Raw genomic sequence first — 20,745 nt, 5'->3', positions numbered from 1 at the left:
GCACTTAGGCTATCTTTCATTTTTGGCCAATGACAGCTGTGTCTTTATTTTTCTTTTCTCCAAGGCAGAACTGAGGAAGAATGGAGGAGGAGTATAGTAGGAAGCCATGAAGCAGACCGTAGAAATGTCTCCCAGTCTTTATGTTCTGTTTGCCAAGCGGCTGAGCTAGAAAATTCCTAGAAACGTTTTCATTTGTTACATGAGTTGTCTTTTGGGTGTCATTGGGGGCTGTTGTGTCGTGTGTCATCGTACAAGCCATACGTTTTAATGTTACAGTCCTTCTTTCTTTAAATGAATGCTGTCTATTTCAGAAAAAGATTCTTCCCTGAAGAAATTCCTGGACGAGTCGGTGCCCATGAACCCCGAGCAAAGAGCCAAATACCTAGAAACTTATGAAGTGAGTGGGGAATGTATATTTGGAGGGCAATCTCTCTTCTCATGCAAATAGTGGTCGTTAGATTAGATTAACAGAGTTGGAAGGGACCTTGTAGGTCATCTAGTCCAACAAGCAGGAAACCCTACACCATTTCTGACAGATGGCAGTCCAGTCTCTTCTTTTTTTTTTTTTTTTTTTAATAAAAAAGTTTTTATTTTCTAATCAAACAAGTATACAATATAAACAATCATTCATACTATCATCAGGAAAAAAAAAAATCAATTTGGTAAACTCAATCTTCATCCCCTCCTTACCACCCCCCACCCCCGACTTCCCAGAACAAAAACAGGGCATAGATTTCACCAAACATTCGCTAAAATAAACTAGCTAACTACAAGATTTGATAACTCCCAAGACCCCTTAACTCCCCTTTTACAATTTCATCAACCTCCCTTTATATAAACACAAAGTAACATGTAATCCAATAACTCTAAGAATTTTAAAACCATTAACAAATCTTAAACATTCAAACCTAAAAACATTTTTCCCCCTCCTATTTTTCTCAAAGTTCAGATATTTTGAAATCTCATAACAAAAAATAAACCTTAGATATTCACTAATTAAATTTCTACATTTTTATAATTAACCATTAGTCCAGTCTCTTCTTGAAAGCATCCAGTGATGAAGGTCCCACAACTTCCGAAGGCAACTTCTGTTCCATTGGTTGATTGCTCTCACTGTCAGAAAATTCCTCCTTATTTCCAGGTTGAATCTCTCCTTGTTCAGTTTCCATCTATTATTCTTTGTCTGGCCTTCAGGTGCCTTGGAAAATAGCTTGACCCCCTCCTCTCTGTGGCAGCCTTCAAATATTGGAACGCAGCTATCATGTCTCCCCTGGTCCTTCTCTTCACTTCATTAAATGGGATAGGCCTCCCAGCCATAATTATAGTGACATCGCCATAATATTAAGACTTTCAGGCTGTGCTTTCAAATTAGTAGAATTCTTCGTCGGCGAAGCTTCACAGTTGGATGAAAAACAAAGGTCTATGGATGTTTTCAGTCATCCAGGTCATGGTTGTCCCAAAGGTGCTTTTTCACCTTTGGGATAGACTGGTCTTTCTGGTTTTTCTTTGGAGGCGTTTTGCTTCTCATCCAAGAAGCTTCTTCAGCTCTGAAGCACCACTGAGCTGATGAAGCTTCTTGGATGAGAAGCGAAACGTCTTCATAGAAAAACCAGAAAGACCATTTGCCTCTTGAAAAAACAACTTTTGGGAAAAAGCAAAGGTTTTTTTTTTTTTTTAACCTGTATGTTGTACTATATTTCGTGATAACATGTTATACAGGTAGTCCTCGACTTACAACTGTTCAAAGTTAGAACGGCACTGAAAAAAGTGACTTATGATCAGTTTTCACACTCAATGACCGTTGTAGCATCCCCACGGCCGTGTGATCAAAACTCAGATGCTTGGCAAGCGGTTCCTATTTATGACGGTTGCAGTCTTCCGGGGTTGTGTGATCACCTTTTGCGACTTTCTAAGGAGCAAAGTCAATAGGGAAGCCGCATTCTGCCTAACAACAGTTTGTCTAATTGAACAGCCACACAGTGATTCACTTAATAACTGTGGCAAGAAAAGTTGTAAAGTGGGTCAGTTAACCAGTTAACAAATGTTTCACTTAGCAACAGAAATTTTGGACTCCATTGCGGTCGTAAATCGAGGATTACCTGTATCGTGCCAAGGAGACTGTCATAAAGGCATAGGCTGAGATGTCTAATATTTAGAAGAATACCAGTTTCCTCCTCCTCTTCTTTTTTTTTTGGTAAAGGCATGAGTAGTCCATAACAAGAAGTCACAAAATAGGTTATAAGCCCAGCGATGGTTCATTCATTGGGCTTATCTAAAATTCATATAATGTTTGCCTTCATTCGTGAATGTTATCTTGATTATAGACATTGTACCCGAGTCATGGTTCAGTATGGCTTGTAAACCCACCTGTCCATCTGCTTTGGAAGGGAAGTCATGCTCTGCAGCCATTTTAGGGTAGCTGGCTGAGAGAGATTTTATTTTATTTTAAATTTTATTTTATTTTATATTTTATGTTTCATTTTGTTTTATTTTTATTTTATTATTTTACTTTACTATTTTATTTTATCAATTTAATTCTTTTATTTTACTTTCTTTTATTATTTTAATCTAATTCAATTCTTTTATTTTACTTTCTTTTATTATTTTACTTTAGCATTTTAATTTAATTATTCTAATTCACTTCATTTCATTTCATTATTTTTATTATTTTTTTATTTGCTGTCCATTCCTTCTCGGAACAACTCTTTTCCGTCGTTTCGGGCTCCAGTCAAGGTTTATCTACCAGCAGAGGCTGAGAACCTGTCAGGACCTGCTTGTCATGGTTGCTCAACTCCATTTTTGAGCTGGCACAACCCACTCAAAGAGAAACTCCCTGCCTTGGCTTTGCACAATGTTTGAGAATGAGAGGTGCTCCGCTTAATGGCCATTTATCGACGGCAAAGAGGCTTCTGTGTTGAGCCCAGAGTGAGGGCTGCAGAAGCGGCCTTTTCCCAGGAAGAAGTTCATATTTGTCAGAAAGGGGTGTTTGCGTCAGAAGTGCGGCTCTTTTTGGTCGATGAATCCTGGGGCTTTTTTGGGAGACAATTGGCAACGTTTCTGGTCCTTTAAGAAAATGGAATTCTTCTCCATTAAGAAATGGGTGTTTTGTACTATCATATGTAGTGGATATGCCCAAAGGCATTAAAAAATTTGGACCAAAATACAACCATTGTTAGAGAAAACGATAAAGCAACATAATAGATTTAAAGCCAGAAATGTTTTTGTTAGGTATATTGCCAGAAAATTATGACAAATATCAGTGGTAGGTTTCAAAATTTTTTACTGCTGGTTCTGTGGGTGTGCCTTGGTGGGTGTGGCATGGCTTGGTGGGCGTGGCAGGGGAAGGATACTGTAAAATCTCCATTCCCACCCCACTCTAGGAGAAGGTTACTGCAAAATCCCCATTTCTTCCCGATCAGCTGGGACTTGGGAGGCAGAGAATAGATGGGGGCGGGGCCAGTCAGAATTTTTACTACTTGTTCTCTGAACAACTCAAAATTTCCGCTACCAGTACTCCAGAACTGGTCAGAACCTGCTGAAACCCACCTCTGGAATGTATATTTAATATTACATGTTTTGACAGCAGCGAGAATTATATTTGCACAATGCTGGAAAAATGAGATGAAAATATAATAAAAAAAATTAGATTGTGAGGAAATAGATAGGTTAACATTAAAGATAAAGGATAAAGAAGATACAGAATATTTTTTAACTTGGGATTTTTTTTATCAATGGTTAGATAACAAAGGCAGAAATTAGAAACTGGAAGAACAGTATTATATACAAGTAAAAAACATCATTGTTACTAGAATTATGTATAGTGAAATGACCCAGTGAAGCGGTGGCTCAGTGGCTAAGAGGCTGAGCTTGTCGATTGAAAGGTTGGCAGTTCAGTGGTTCGAATCCCTAGTGCCGCGTAACGGGGTGAGCTCCCATTACTTGTCCCAGCTTCTGCCAACCTAGGAGTTGGAAAGCATGTAAAAAATGCAAGTAAAAAAATAGGGACCACATTTGATGGGAAGGTAACAGCGTTCCGTGCGCCTTTGGCATTTAGTCATACCGGCCACGTGACCACAGAGACGTCGCGGGCTCTTCGGCTTTGAAATGGAGATGACCACTGCCCCCTAGAGTCGGGAATGACTAGCACATATGTGCAAGGGGAAGCTTTACCTAAAATGACCCAGACAATACACTGTTTACTAAATATTTACATATGTTAAAGAAAAATGTATAAATAAAAATATTTTTAAAAAATAAAAAAAAGAGAAACGGGTGTTTAGCAAATTGGTTATCTGTCGGATGATTTGGGGGGGGGATGCCTGATAGCCTTTGAATTAAGATGCCCCAAAACACAGGCTAACCCGTCTGTTTTGAAATTCCAGGCCATCCGTGTGACGCATGAATCCAGCGCTCATGAAGGCCAGACTGAGGTAGGCAGCTTATTTATTTTTCCCTGAGTAAAGCTTTTGATACGGTTTTTAAGAACATGGCAGATACTCTTAGGGTACTTATATCCTGCTGTGATCCTGAAGGGGAGCTGGCTGGAAGAAACTTTTAGAACAGCACTTGGTTGAATTCGCTTTCTTCCTGATACTTGTTGTTTGTTTGTTTTATTTGATTTATATGCCGCCCTTCTCCGGAGACTCAGGGCGGCTTACAATGTGTTAAGCAATAGCCTTCATCCTTTTGTATATTTATACAAAGTCAGCTTATTGCCCCCACAAACTGGGTCCTCAATTTACCTACCTTAGAAAGGATGGAAGGCTGAGTCAACCTTGAGCCTGGGGAGATTCGAACTTGCAGTAATTGCAGGCAGCTGGTCTTAATAACTGTCTTAATACTGTCTCTTGAGTTGCATTCATGGTTTGTGTGTGTGTGTGTTTTTTAATAAAGCTGATTTGACCCAACGCAAGGCTTTGCTCCTGGCCTTTATAGAGATTCTTGGAATTGGGCTTAGCAAAAACTCCACCTTGGATGTCTATGAAGAGTCTCAGTCATCCAGATCATCATTGTTATCAAAAGTGGTTTTTATTTTGAAAAGGCCACTGGGCTGATTTTTTTTTTTTTTTTGGAGGAAGAAGAAAATGTACAACTGATGAAGCTTCCAGATTAGGAAGCAAAACATCATCATCTTCCTGGAAAGACAAAACAAAACCATGTTGCCTTTTTCAAAATCAAAAGCCGCTTTTGATTCTACTTTGGATGCTGGCTTCATTTGGGCTTGGCTGTGGCCCATGGAGGAGTTGAGATCCATTTGTGGGATGGTCCTGCCCAGGGATAGAGAAACTGCCAAGCTAATTCTGCCCTTTGGCTGCAGCTGCCCTTTGAGCCTCACCCCGTACCCATCTAGCAGATGGCAGAGACTTGTTGGGACAGAGGGGAAATAGGCAGAAATATAGTCAGTCTTTTGCTGACTAGCTCTTCTGTACCTGAGATGCAAACCTGAGACAGAAGTCTCTGCTGCCTGATCACTGTAACCAGCTTCTAAATGACTTTGCAGGGGGGATCCCTCAACAAAGGAAGAATTATAGCTGGCAACATTATCCATTAGTATTAACCATGCTTCTTGCTTTGAAACTCTCTCCTTTCCGTGTCTCTCTCTTTTTTTTTTTATAAAAGTTGTTTTATTTTATAGACAAACATACAATACATCATTTAGTGTATCATCTGAGTACATCTTTTGTGTCTTCTTCCTACTTCTCCACTATTTATCATATCTTAATGTTATCATTTCATTTATTATAACATTTCTCCCACATTTCTTGCTTTTCTATTAATACATTTTACCATATATATATATATATATATATATATATATATATATATATATATATATATATATATATATACATACATATATATACATATACATATACATATACATATACATATATATATACATATACATATACATATACATATACATATACATATACATATACATATACATATATATATATATATATATATATATATATATATATATATATATATATATTCTCTAACCAATGATAAAATTGCCCCCATATCTTAAAATATTCCAATTCCTCTCTTTAATTGTCAAAGTCAATCTATTCATTTCTGCACAATCCAATGTTTTCTTAATTACTTCTCCCTCTGTAGGGATTTTCTCTGCTTTCCATCTTTGCACAAATACTATCCTCGCTGCAGTTATGACAGGTATAATCAAATATGTATTTTCTTTAATAAATTTTTCTAGCAAGATACCCAATAGGAACAGTTCAGGTTTTAAATCCATATGTTGTTGTATCGTTTCTTCTAACCATGTTTTAATTTTAATCCAATAATTTCTCGCTTCTGGACATGTCCACCACATATGATAATACGATCCAACATTTAGCTGTTTTATCTTTAAACATTTTTGCCAATTTTTCAGGTGGCATGTGCCATCTGTAAAACATTTTGTATTGATTCTCCTTATATGCTGTGCACATTGTTAATTTATAATTCCTTTCCCATAGCTGCTGCCATTTATCTAACTCAGTTGAATATCCAAAATGTTTTGCCCAAGCTGTAATTGTTTCTTTTACCTGTTCTTCTTCTAGTTTAATACTAAGTAGTCCGTGTCTCCTTTTAAGCTCAGATTCTGCTTTGAATCTCTTAAGACTCTCAGCCATCTTTAATGCTTTAATCAATCTTTCATTAATCTAGAAGGCTCTCAGTCATCTTTAATCCAGGACCAACAGACATTATTACCATTTCCCCCCTAATAGCATCTAAACGAAATCTGTACAGCTGTACTAAGTATTTGGAAAAGATATATTTCAGTATCCTGTTATTTTGTAGGTCTTAGGTGACTGCTTCTTCTCCAGTTGTTTTACTTCATTTTTCTTCTGGTAAAATGGCTGGGAAAATTTGTGGTTCTTGTGCTTGCAAGCAAAAGAACCTGGGAAGCAATTATGTAAAACTTTCAAGAATTCAGCTTTTGGAGACAAGTGCTTTGTTGAGGCTTCCTTGAGTTGCAAATCAGTAGCCGATAAAACTATAGCTTGTAACTTTGATCAATATTTGTAGTTCTGCCCCCGGATTTTTTTTTTTTTTTGGACCCTTTAATCCCTTAAATCAGGATAGAGTTGGGGCGACTAGATGGAGCTGAGCATTTACTGGCCGGATGCCCTTCCTGACGCCTATGTGGAGTTCGCAGCAGATATTTTTTCTTTGCGCCCTAGGAGAAAAATATCTGCTGCTTCCTAGGATTGAATTCTCAACCTTCTGAGTGGGAAGCGACCATCTTCACCACTAAGTCACCACGTTCTAGCTGATAAATGTCTTAGAAAAAACTTTATTCCCAGATTCTAACTGTATTTTCTTTCTTTGGCAAGCACTGTTTATTTAGTAAAATGGATGCTTTGAAAAGAGGAATTTGAATCCAGGACCAACACACATTGTTACCATTTTTTTTCCTAATAGCATCTAAACTAAAACTGTACAGCTGTACTAAGTATTTGGAAAATATATATTTCAGCATCCCGTTATTTGTAGGTCTTATGTGACTGCTTCTCCAGTTGCTTTACTTCATTTTTCTTCTGGCTGGAAAAATGGCTGGAAAAGTTTGCGCTTCTTGCGCTTGCAGACAAAAGAACCTGGGAAGCAACTATGCAAAACTTTCAAGAATGCAGATTTTGGACAGGAGTGCTTTGCTGGTGCTTCCTTGCGTTGCAAATCAGTAGCTTATAAACTTGTAGCCTGTAGCTTGACTAGTATTTGTAGTTTTGCCCCCAGTTCATACCCTAAGCTGTCCTAAGAGGGGGATTGGTCATTCATGTATGGTCCACTCTCTGCTCATCTTACTTATAGCTCAAAAGACATGATCATCTCAAATGTAATATCTGAAAGCAGAGCATAAAGGTTGATTTAAAAATCGAGGAGAGGGGAGGGGAGGGGAGGGGAGAACAGAACAGAACAGAACAGAACAGAACAGAACAGAACAGAACAGAACAGAACAGGAGTTGGAAGGGACCTTGGAAGGTTTTCTAGTGACAACCCCTGCTTAAGCAGGAAACCATTTCAGACAAATGGTTGTCCAGTCTCTTTTTAAAAACTTCCAGTGTTGGAGCATTCACAACTTCTGGAGGCCAGTTGTTCCACTGGTTAATTGTTCTCACTGTCAGGAAATTTCCCCTTAGTTCTAGGTTGCTTCTCTCCTTGATTAGTTTCCATTCATTGCTTCTTGTCCTGCCCTCAGGTGCTTTGGAGAATAGATTGACTCCCTTTTCTTTGTGGCAGCCCCGGAGATATTGGAAGACTGCTATCATGTCTCCCCTAGTCCTTCTTTTCACTAGACTAGCCATACCCAATTCCCGCAAACCGTTCTTTAAAGCTAAATTCTGAATTAACTGAAGTAAAGCTAAATTCTGAATTAACTGAAGTAGAGCTAAATTCCGAAGTAGTGGTTTCAAAGAGAACTGAGCAGTTTGAAAGTAGTAGCTTCAAAGGGAACAGAGCAATTCACAATTTATAGGAGAAAGGGACAGCGAAACATTTGATACGTCTGTCTGCTTCCTCACCACCCACAGAGAAACTAATTTGACAAGAGAAAACGGTTTAAAAATGACTTTATCCGCCGTTTTACTCCCTCTGAGCAATTTATTTCACCCTGGAGAAGATGTTTTCGAGAGAGCTGGTTAAGGATTTCTTGGCTTTGTTCTTCAGGATATCCAATTCCTGCAACCGTTCTTCATAAGTTTTAGCCTCCAGTCCCCTAATCATCTTTGTTGCTGTTCTCTGCACCCTTTCTAGAGTCTCCACATCTTTTTTATATCATGGCGATCATACTCATACAGTAGAGTATGACAGTCCTGTAGAACAGATGGTTTTAAGAATTGTCCTTTTTTGGGGGGAGGTGTTATAATTTATTGGTTGAGCAACAACACAAAAGAATTAGGATAAACTCCTTGTGAAACAATTTTTTTTTTTTGAAGTTTGTTAATATCCTGGGAATTTTTAGGGCATCGTTTTTGCTTCTTTGAGAATATTTTTCCCTCTTGTTTCTGATACTTATTTTTGTTTATCACTTTCATGTTATTTCTTTTATTGGTTTATTTTACAACCTTTAATCATTAAAATCTACTCAGGGTAATGTAGGTGAACTTCCGAGCTTAATCTGAAATAGAAATATATCCTGCTTGTGTTTGCTTCCCCCATACAATTTTTTTTTAAAAAAATCAAGTGATTTAAAGATGCCGTTGCTTGAGGGTTCAAGTATTGAGGTCTTTTGCAGCTTCCTTAAAAAAGAAAGTGGGTCTTTTTTCAAAGAGTCTCTGGGGCAAAACTTACTGAGAAGGAAGGGACGGAGTCGCAAAAAATTCCAGCCTCTGAGCTATTTCCTGTCTAAAAGCAAGATCTCTCCAAGGTACATTTGGAGTGGATAAATTGTTTATTTTCTTTTTAACTGCCTTCCTGAAAAAATTATGGATCTTTTCACTGACTAGGATGCAGGTTGCAGAAAATTCAAAAAAAAAAAAATTGGTTTGGCCAAGAGCAACTGCATCTTTAGCAGAGCCCTTAATTGTTCATAGTGAAAGACTCATTCAAAAACGCCACAATCGTGTCATCCTGAAGCCTCACACATCTAAGTTTAAAAGATGTTGCATTATGCAAGATTGTTCTTGAAGAGAAGAAACAGCATGTCATAATTAGATAAGAGGTACACAATCAATGTGCTGTCTCTGCCAGCATGGGTCACCTAAAGAACTAAAGTAATGATGGGAAACCTATGGCACGCATGCCAGAAGTGGCACACAGATCCGTCATCCGTTCCTCTTCCGGGTTCCATGTGTGCCAGAAACCAGAAGATCAGGTGACCGGCACGCATGTGCACGCCAGAAGATGGAAGCTCAGCTTCCCAGCACACACATTCACGCAGGGGAGCTGCTCTTCTGGCTTCTGGGGCTCCCGCGCATGTGCGCCGGTGAGCTGCTCTTCCGGTTTCTGGCACCCCCCTTAAACATGTGTGCTCCAGTTTTGGCACACGGTGCTGAAAAGGTTTGCCAACACTGAACCAGAGGATTCTGCCAGCGCGGTCAGGACGATAGCTATTCTAGTGTGATCGTGCAATGCACATTAAAGATGGCGGACTTGTGTTTTCCTTGCTCCAAGGATTCTGTCCTTGAGGTCAAGGATGGAATTGCCTGGATGAGGGACGTTTGTCTCTCTCAGCTCTGAAATTTTGCCTCAGTTCTGCCCCTTGGGTTATTTTGAATGGAACTGGCTGGCGTGAGCCATGTACATTGATGGTGGGCATTGCAACTCTGGGGTCACAGAAACCATTTTGCAGATGGCCAGGTGGCTGTTTCTTGTGCTCAGGTACGATTTATGTCTGAGTCTTTTAGAATCGTCATTTGCCGACATGAAACTTCCTCCCTGAATAATAAGAGCTTTTGTGCCGTGTGCAATTATTAACAGCATTGTAATTCAAGAGAATTACAAGAGAATTACAATAGTGTCACAATGGATTTCTTTGAGGGTCAGATCAGCATTGTAGTTGTCTTCCGTGGGTCAGTGGAAGAGGGGAGACGGGATGGACAGCAGACGGGACGGATGCCTCCTGCAGCACTCTGCTGGCCAAAACAGGGCACGGAAGGCTCGCACCCCTTCCACGCCCCATTTTGGGCCTGGATGGCCTCCAGCACTCTGCCGGCCAAAACGGGGCGTGGGGGGACATGTGCATGCCTCCTGCACCCCGTTTTCATCCTGGATGGCCTCCAGCACCCTGCCGGCCAAAACGGGGCATGGAGGGGCCACATGCACCTCCCCCTGCACCCCATTTTCAGCCTGGACGGTTTCCTTCAGCACTGCTGGCCAAAATGGTACGCAATGGAGCCACAGGGTGGGGCCCCACACCCCATTTTTGCTAGTAGAGGCACTGTGGGCCAGTCCTTTGCTATTTCCAGGCCGGCCCCATGGACCAGATCTAAGCCTCAAGTTTGACACCCCTGCAATAGAGCAAAAGGCTCTGGGCTTGACCAAGGATTTGTGGAAATGGTTTAGGAGTTTTGCAAGAGGCATCTATAAATCATTCCTTGACAAACTGTCTAGGCCTGGGATATCAGAGGATACTTTCGTTCACAGTGGGAGCAAAAATAGCCCTCTCTGGGTTCGATAGAATAGAACAGTTGGAACAATAGATCAGTAGAAGAGAAGAAGCTTTTTTGGATGAGAAGTGAAACGTTTTCGAGGAAAAAAAGACACACGAGAAAATCCAGTTGCCTTTTGAAAAGCACCTGTGGGACAACTATGACCTGGATGATTGAGAAGCTCCATAAACATTTAGTCCTCTCAGGGTTTCTTTGCAACTGGTTCTTCAGCGGTTTAATGATAGGGATTAAATGTGGAAATGAGGCAACCATGGTAGGTTGTTAACTGTGGTTAAACCAGATCAGGTTTCCCAGGTTGAGAAGAATAGAACAAGTTTATTTCTTGATTAGATTTCCTTCCTACTTTACTCCAGGCGGAACAGGTGCCATTCATCTCCCTTCATCTTATCCCCTACAAATAATTACCTGGTGAGGTAGGCTGGGCCCAGAAGGGCGGCTTAGAATCTCCCAGTAAGTCTGAAGATGGGTTCAAACTGGTTTTGACACCTTAGTACTTACACCCCACCGGCTGCTAATCAGTGCTTATTTTGGAAAAGGCAAGGATCAACTGATCCACAGTGAGGATTAAAGGTAGTCAGAACTGACCTCAACATTTCTGTCGCTAAGTGAGGCCTTTGTTAAGTGAGATTTGTCCCCCTTTTACAGCCACAACTGTTAAGTGAATCGGTGCAGTTGTTAAGTAAGGTAGACTGAAGCTAAATTTCTCTCTGTAAAATTCATGGGTGTTAATTCCCACCCAAGGAAATTGTCTTTGATGTACAACTCTGAAATGAAATGACCAGATTCCAGCAGAATTCCAGCGCGTGTCCTGATTGACTTCTGACGAGATTTTGATCAGAAAAACGTTGTCATTTTGTCTTTGAAACAAATAGGTAGAAGTGGAGCAAAAAGACACTTCTCTTTATGAGCTTGTAGTCAAAGCAGCCCAAAAGTTACACCAGTTAGAAAGATGCTGCTTGCCTTGAGTATAAATGTACATCCTTCCTTCAGTTCATATTCAAACTTGCAGACACGTATTCATCATTTGGACTATCTTTGTGGACATCATGGTAAACAAAGCAGGTCTCTTATGCTGTGGATAAAGTGGCGGGAGCGCGGCGAGGTTGCCCATGTGTGTGCCCACACCCATAATTCAATGCACCCCACCCCTGCGTGTGTACCCCCCCCTTTAGCACATGATGGCACAGTGGGCCCGGAAGGCCCGTTTTTCATCCTCCCCAGGTTCCAGAGTCTTTCTAGGAGCCTGGGGAGGGCAAAAACAGCCTTCCCCACACACACACCCGGAGGCCGGAAACAGCCCATTTCCCAATTTCTGGTAGGACCGAAAGGCCCCAAAATCAGCTGGCCGGCGCACACATGTGCGCTGGAGCTGAGCTACGGCAACGCTCGCATGCCAACTGATACGGCTCCGTGTGCCACCCGTGCCATAGGTTCGCCATCACGGGTATAGGGTCTCCTGCTTGAGCAGGGAGTTGGACTACAAGACCTCCAAGGTCCCTTCTGGCTCTATTCTAATTGATTGATTGAGGGGACTTGAGGGACCCTGCTCTCTCGATTCCGCTTTCCTCGCCCGTCCAAACAGCCCGAGTTTTATGGCCGCCCTTATCCACGTTTTATGGCTGCCCTTATCTCTCGCCTCGCCACATTCCTGAGTCTTGTTTTTCAAAGCAAAGTTCACCTGCTGGAAAAGCCATTTCCTCCCAAAGGCCAACCGGTCCAGAAAAGGCACACTTGAAATGCCTTCGGGTCAACAATGGCTGGAGAAGGAAAAAACAAGAGTGATTGAGGAAGCCAAGCCCTTCCCCCCCTGCCAGACCGGGCCAGGGTGGAGGAATGTAGAGCTTCATCCAGCCTTGGCATTTTCGCTCTGGGGAGGCCGAGCAGCCGCCACCAAATGAATGCCTGGATGCCCTCCTGTTGCCTTCAGGCTGATGGGAAAATGCTTCCTGCTTCTGGGAAGGTTCACGAGCAGCAGATCCTCAGAGAAGGGCCCTCAGGCCCCAGAAGGCTTCATCTGGGCTGGGGCAGCTAGAAATGCACCCCCCCCTCTATTCCCACATCACGCTGGGCCAGAATTGGGGAGTGAAGCAGACTTTGCAAAGGATTGTCCAGTCATAGCTCGGATTTAGAGAAGGATGCAAGATGGCCTCCCTCACAGCCAGGCCTCCCCCGCCTTGGTCTCCAGCCTACAGTTCAGCAGCAGATGTTTGGATTGGGGCGCTCTTCGACCAGAAGAGCAAGTTGAGGTGGCTGTGGGGCTGCCCCCTTTGTTTCGCAGCGGTTTTTACACCCCCAAAATGCAAAGCGCAAGACTTAGTGTGAGAGGAATACAGAAGCTTTTTCAGAAATTGCTGCCGAGCGGGAAATCCAAGCAGGAAATGGGAGGAAGGTGTAACATTGTCTGGTTTGGACACGAGCAAATTAATTTTGACCGATTGCCTGCGAATGATATCAATAAAGGAGAATATTTGTAGCTCAGGGTCGAAATGAGAGGTCCTTGGGGCTCTCTGAGCTTGCTTGTTTCTTGCAGACATTTCATTACCCAGCTAGGTAATATCGTCAGTAATATAGGGCAAGCCACTTGTATATAAACAGGGAGCGAACCTCATTCCTTCTAGGACTGATAATGTTACCTAGTTTGGGTAATGAAACATCTGCAGAAAGCACCAAGGACCTATAAATGCTTGTCCTGTTTAGAAAAACATGGATGCTTGTTTTCAGGGGGTGGTGTGTGTAAAATGGCCGTTGGTTTTGAGGGCCACGGAATTGGGCTACGTCGCTGAGCACAAGCTCTACTTGTAAAGTGTGTCTTTTTTTCAATATTTGTATAGTCCTTGCCTGGCTCCTCCTCCTCTTCCTCAACCCAGCCTGAGTTTAGCCACTGCAAAATGAAGGCCTCGCCCTTGCGTCGCTCCGCCTCCCTGACCCTGATCAGACACAGCCCCGTTGCCTGTGCCAAAGCCACCAGCCCCATAGAGGAGGCCACAAGCCCTCCCATCTGCCTGCAGAGTTGGCGGCCTACAGTCCCAATGTCGTCTCTGGGGGACTCCCCGGCCGTAAGTCTGGTTTCTCTTCGATCTCTGCTCAGGGGCAAGGCTACGGCTCCCTCCTTCCCTTCCGGCTGAGGATAATGTCTCTGCCTCTTTGAAGCCTCCTCTGGGTTTGCTTCTCGTCCTTTGAAGGTCCAGCAAACCCAAATCTGTGCAGCTTTGCCATCTTCAGACCTCCATGGAAGCCACCACTGAAATCTTCAAGGAAGTAACGGGAATGATGGCTGCTGCTCCATCTTCCTTGGGATTTCTTTCTCCCTCCCGGTTGGTGCTTTGATTGGCTTGCAGACCTTCAGTGCTGTTCCACTTGGTTTCTTGAGTTCTTCATTTCTTCAGGCTCCATGGTGGTCTCTCTCCGTCTGTTCTTCATCCGGGTTTCATAGCGGTCTCCTCTCCTTCTGTTCTTCAACCGAGGTCTTTCAGGAGCGGTGCAAAAGGTGACTTCAGGATTCTGTACCTATTCTTGGCGTTCTCCCAAATGCCAGCAACAGCCTTCTTTCTCTGCCAGTCAAGATGATCGTTCATTCTTTGGCTTGTGTTCCCCCACCCCCTTCAAGCAGTCTTTCACTGTGACTGAATCGCTTAATATTATGTGCTTCCTATGTTTTTTATGATGTGGGAGTCAGGATTTCTACCCAGGCCTTCCTTGCCAGTAGCGAAATCTCCAAGAACGTTTCTTTGGGCTTCTTTGCAGAGTGAATGCAGAGGGAATGATGGAGTATAGATAGATTATATGATAAGAATAGAGTGAAGATATGGGGAAATTTCCCTTATTTCATTTATTCATTCATTTTTTATTTTATATGTTGGAGTGTGGTGTCTCACATGCTTAGGGACGCTGGGTTGGAGGCTAGCGAGCCCACATTTGAGTTCCGAGTGCTCCTGTATAGCGGGGGTGAGCTCCTGTCATTTGCTCCAGCTCATTGATGAGGATTTGAAAGGAGCCTCCGTGGGCATTTTCCGGGCAATGGTGATGTCACTAGCTAATCCTTTCAACCCGGAAGCACCTTAACAGGTGCCTCTGACATGAATGGATGATATTTTACATGTTCTTTTGGGCTGCAACTTCCAGGTAGTTCCAGAATGTCTGACCTGCCCACTGCCCTTCTTCCAATAATCTTCATAAATCACATCTCTGGTTCTGTGTTTCATGTATATGTGCTGCAGAGTAGCATAAATTTGGACTACAGAGAGACCAGATTTTTCATGTCTTCAGGTTTGAGGGCCTGGAGTTGGATAGTGGGCATTTTATCAATCTTGTGCCATACAAGGTGACAGAAACTCGGTTATATGGGGAAAAAAATCCTTTGTCTATACGTTTTCATACGTATATTTATTTACTAAGATTTGCACTATCATTCCACTACAGGTGGCTTCCAATTCATTGAAATAATGCAAGAGAGCAAAAAATGGAAACTAGAGTAGGAAGAAAAAGCACATCACTTGATAATGAAAGTTACAGTTTCCATCATCAACAAGAATGCACTGGGTATCTATGGAGATTCTCAATCATCCAGGTCATGGTTGTCCCAAAGGTGCTTTTTTTCAAAAGGCAACTGGATTTTCTTTGTTTTTCCTTGAAGACATTTCACTTTTCATCCAAGAACTGAACTGAAGGAAGTTTCATGGGTGAGAAGCGAAACGTCTTCAAGGTAAAACAAAAAAAGTCTCGTTGCCTGTAGAAAAAGCAACTTTGGGAAAATGCACTGGACGACAAAGCCCCAAACCAGCATCTCTTCCCCAAAGGCCATCTAGAAAATGTGATCTTTGTGAGTCACCAAAATGCCAGTAGAGAAGGAATGACTCCAGCATGGGAGGAGCAGATATGCCAAAACTCGGATCCAAGTTTTTCTGGGGTCGGAATAAGTTTCAGAGTAGAATTAATTTCTTTGCCAAGTCTACAGTCAAGCGTTCTGCTAATCCCTTGTACGAATCTCACCTTCTTTCTTGCAGGCACCAAGTATAGATGAGAAAGTAGATCTTCATTTCATCGCTTTAGTGAATGTGGACGGCATTCTTTATGAACTAGGTAAGAGCTCTCACAAACAAGCAAAGCCCCATCCATGGGATGCAGGCAGCAAACAAAACCATGCCTCCTGCAGTCTGCAGAAAAACCATAGACCCGGTCCCTGGTACCCAAAAGGTTGGCGGGGGGCGGGGCACTATTCTAGTCCAATGTCTTGCTCAAGCAGGAGGCCCTACAGTAGTGACCAAAATTGTGGAAACTTTTTGGGAAAAGTGTATTTTTGAGGTTTGATGGCTAATAACACCACTTTTTTTTTTTGGAGTTTCAAGATAATCCTATTCCACTGCTGGAATGGCCTGGGAATAGCCCAGACTTTCTTAACCCAATTGAAAATCTACAGAGCCGACTAAAGAAACTTGTTAGTCAGAAGCAACCCAGCAATAAAACCCACTTAATAGAAGCCATCATTCAATCTTGGTTTTCCATTATAACAGCTGCAGAACTAAAAGACTTGGTTCACTCCATGGGAAGACGTTGTAAGGCCGTAATCCATGCTAAAGGTTACCCAACTAAATATTATTTAACAGTAACAAGAGTTGGAAGGGACCTTGGAGGTCATCTAGTCCAACCCCCTGCTCACGCAGGAGACCTGTACTAGGGATTTGAACCGCTGAACTGCCGACCTTTCTGATCGACAAGCTCAGTGTCTTAGCCACTGAGCCACCTAGTCAAGGACTATTAAGTGACATGGTGCTATCTTGTTTTTTCTGTTTGACTTTTCTTCTTTATACTGTAACTGCTATTCTAATAGCAATTTCTTCATCAAAGTTATTGCATTACATTCTTGATTAAATTATCTTTACATTGATATATAATTTTATAGTACTACTCCAAAAAAAAGTGGTGTTATTGGCTAGTTTTAGAAAATACACTTTTCCCAAACGGGTTCCACAATTTTGGCCACTTCTGTATATCATCCCAGACAAGTGGTTGTCCAGTCTCTTCTTAAAAGCCTCCAGTGATGGAGCACCCACAATTTTTGAAGGCAAGCTGTTCCACTGGTTAATTGTCCTCACTGTTAGGAAATCTCTCCTTGGTTCTACGTTGCTTCTCTCCTTGATTTGTTTCCATCCGTTGTTTCTTGTTCTTGCCTTCTGGTGCTTTGGTACCTTGTCTTGCTTTCCTGTGCTCTTGGTTCCTGGGGGGTTGAGTTCACCGAGAAGCTTCAGCCGTGTAATAGAAAGCGAGAAGTTTGCATTTCTGGATGGCTTGTTCAAATGCCTTTTCCCAGAATAGACTGGGAGAGGAATTCAGAGGCACTTAGTCTGCGAAATGTGTGTGTGTGGGGGGTGGCTTTGTTCAGCTGGATTGCTTGTGGAATAGTCCCTCCTTTCGGTGGTTAGCCACGTGAGTAAACCAAGCATTTGTGGCATTTTCATCTGGTTTCAGATTCCTCTGTGACAGAAATATAAAAAGTGTTGCCCGGTTAAGTAATTTGCAGGATCTGGAAATGGAGACAGTCTGGCTTGACATAATCAGTGCTTCTGCCATGGTAGAAAACTGGCTTCATATTCTCGGCCACTAAATTAAGTTGGGTTGGAAAAAGCGACGCCACGAAGGATCCCTTCACGTGGTTCAGTTACAGCTCAGGCTCTCTCTGGATTTCTCACATGGAAAGGATGGGCCTCTTGATGGCTTTAAAGGAAATAAGACTGGTCCTCGGGTGATTTGAACCTGGAGATATCCTTAATAAGAACAGAGCTGGAAGGGACCTTGGAGGTCGTCTAGTCCAGCCCCCTGCTCAAGCAGGAAACCCTATACCATTCCAGGCAAGTGGCTGTCCAGTCTCTTCTTAAAAACCTCCAGTGATGAAGCACCCACAACTTCTGGAGGCAAGTAGTTCCATAGGTTAATTGACCTCACTGTTAGGAAGTTCCTCCTCAATTCCAGGTTGCTTCTCTCCTTGATTAGTTTCCATCCATTGTTTCTTGTCTTGCCTTCTGATGCTTTGGAAAATAAGTTGGCCCCCTTCTCATTGTGGCAACCTTTCAAATATTGGAAGACTGCTATCATGTCATCCCTAGCCGTCCTTTGCTCTAGACCAGGGGTCTGCAACCTTAAATACTCAAAGAGCCATTTGGACCTGTTTCCCACAGAAAAGAAAACACCGGGAGCCACAAAACCTGGCTGGGCGTGGCCAACTCGATGTCACTCACTTCCACCAGTCACATGACCCCCCCCCCCGCCACGCCTACCCAGCTGGTCATTAGGGCAGAGAACCAGTTGTTAAAAAACACCAGGAACCACAAAATCCTTTTGACCTCTCTCTCTCTCCCCTCCCTCCCTCTCTCCCCATCTCTCTCCCTCTCTCTCTGCCCCTCTCTCTGTATCTCTCTGTCTCTGCCCTGGCTGCTTCTCCATCCCCTGCCGTCACCCTTACCTTCTCAGGCCAGGGGAGGAGTGACTGGGAGGGCAGGGCGAGGGGCGGGGCCAGCCAGTGGTGGGATCACCTGACAGGGAGCCACAGCAGAGGGCCCAAAGAGCCGCATGCAGCTCCGGAGTCGCAGGTTGCTGACCCCTGCTCTAGACTAACCCAGGACGTTTCAGGCATTCATAAGATAAGATACCCAAGAAATTCCAGCAATTTGGAATCCCTATATTTGGAATGCAGATAAAGATAAGGAAGAATTAGAAGACCGTCTAACTTTCCAATCTTGGATGTCCTGCGTAGAAAGCGGGTTTAGAGGTGCCGGGATGCCCCTTCGTAAAGTGATAGCAATTGGCGGATGGCATGACCTTATGAGGTTTTTGGCTCAGGATTAGTGGGAGGCAGCCGTGGGAGGGGGAAGAGTAGAACCCCTTTCTTTTCTGAGCAATGAAGAATGACTTTTCTCCATCCCAACAGATGGACGCAAGCCTTTCCCGATAAACCATGGGCGGTCCAATGTCGACACGTTTCTAGAGGTAGGAATTCGTAGTTGCTTTATTGGGTTTCCTGTAAGAGAGCAAAGGGATGCGGTGGCTTAGTGGCTAAGAGGCTGAGCTTGTCGATCGAAAGGTCGGCAGTTTAGCAGTTCGAATCCCTAGTGCTGCGTGACTGGGTGAGCTCCTGTTCCTTGTCCAGCTTCTGCCAACCTAGCAGTTTGAAAGCACATTAAAAAATACAAGTAGAAAAATAGGGACCACCTTTGGTGGGAAGGTAACAGTGTTCCGTGCGCCTTTGGCATTTAGTCATGCCGGCCACATGACCACGGAGACATCTTCGGACAGCGCTGGCTCTTCGGCTTTGAAACGGAGATGAGCACTGCCCCCTAGAGTCGGGAAGGACTAGCACATATGTGCGAGGGGAACCTTTACCTTTACCCTAAGAAAGCAGCAGGGGCTTTATTGTCCTCCAAATTCGAAAAGCAGGATCTGCTATTCTAGAAAGATGCAGGCTGGCTTTGTTTTCTCCCAGAGAAAGAATAAGGAGGAGGCAAACAGATTTAAAATTCAGTGCAGTAACAGAATTTGTATAGTACGGTGTTTTTCATCCTTAGCCATTTTAGGAACTACAATTCCTTGTGTTGGCTGGGAAATTCTGGAAGTTGAAGTCCACCGGTATTAAAGTTTATGAAACACTGGTTTAATACGGGCAGTCCTCGACTTACAACAGTTCATTAATGACCACTCAAAGTTGCCAAGGCACTGGGGAAAAAAAGTGATTTAGGACCATTTTTGGCACTTACAAATGTTATAGCATCCCCATGCTCACGGGATTAAAATTCAGACGCTTGGCAACTGACTCATATTTATGACGGTTGCAGTGTCCCAAGGTCACGTTATCCCCTTTTATGATCTTCTGACCAGCGAAATCTGGGGAATCCAGATTCCCGAGTAACAACCATGTGACTGACTTGACAACTGCAGTGATTCACTGAACAACTGTGATGTAAAATGGGGCAGAATCCACTCAACGAATGTTTCGCTTAGCAACCGAAATGTTGGGTTCCATAAGTCGAGGACTATGTGTATATGAAAACTACAACTACAGTTTCCAAAGGCATTTATAAGAAATCGTGAATTTAAATATACAATTTACTGTAAGAGCATAGAATAGAACAGAAGAGAATTCTTTATTGGCCAAGTGTGATTGGACACACAAGGAATTTGTCTTGGTGCATACGCTCTCAGTGTACGTAAAAGAAAAGATACATTCGTCAAGAATCATAATAACACTTAATGATAGTCATAGGGTACAAATAAGCAATCAAATCATACTAGGAAACAGTCAATATATTAATCATATTTACATCAATGCTGCTTAGCAGAGTCCCATAAGACAACCTGGTACCAATAAAAATGGCTGTGTATGGAGAGACGATGATATTGTGTATGTGATTATCTCTCTGTGTGTTCTTCCTAGGATGCTGTAGGTGTATGCAAGAAATTCATGGAACGCGATCCAGATGAATTGAGGTTCAACGCAATTGCTTTAGCAGCTGCCTAGATCACTGTTACGTAAGAGGAATTGGCGTCTAATGTACTGTAACAAAATTATATTTTACCCGCAAATCAGCAACGATCAAATTTTGATAACATTGAGGTGAATTAAATTTCAGATTACACTTTG

General features: G+C 42.7%; 1 protein-coding gene across 2 annotated transcripts in view; it reads left to right on the top strand.

Moving 5' to 3' along the window:
* The window catches only part of UCHL3 (ubiquitin C-terminal hydrolase L3), a 25,595-nt gene extending 4,850 nt beyond the window's left edge, over nucleotides 1–20,745 (top strand). The window contains exons 5-10 of one of the 2 annotated variants that reach the window (XM_087895544.1): nucleotides 312–397; nucleotides 4,383–4,430; nucleotides 13,949–14,173; nucleotides 16,121–16,196; nucleotides 19,039–19,097; nucleotides 20,539–20,745. In XM_087895544.1, the coding sequence (XP_087751670.1) occupies nucleotides 312–397; nucleotides 4,383–4,430; nucleotides 13,949–14,173; nucleotides 16,121–16,196; nucleotides 19,039–19,097; nucleotides 20,539–20,622 (578 nt within the window). In that variant the 3' untranslated portion in view covers nucleotides 20,623–20,745. The remainder of the gene's footprint in view (nucleotides 1–311; nucleotides 398–4,382; nucleotides 4,431–13,948; nucleotides 14,174–16,120; nucleotides 16,197–19,038; nucleotides 19,098–20,538) is intronic. The other variant, XM_034416957.3, reaches the window with a different exon arrangement.

Source organism: Pantherophis guttatus, chromosome 5, assembly GCF_059756535.1.
Source record: "Pantherophis guttatus breed Tessera chromosome 5, ASM5975653v1, whole genome shotgun sequence".
NCBI lineage: Eukaryota > Metazoa > Chordata > Lepidosauria > Squamata > Colubridae > Pantherophis > Pantherophis guttatus.
Note: the sequence above shows the minus strand (reverse complement) of the source record. Positions and strands in the feature narration are given on the sequence as shown.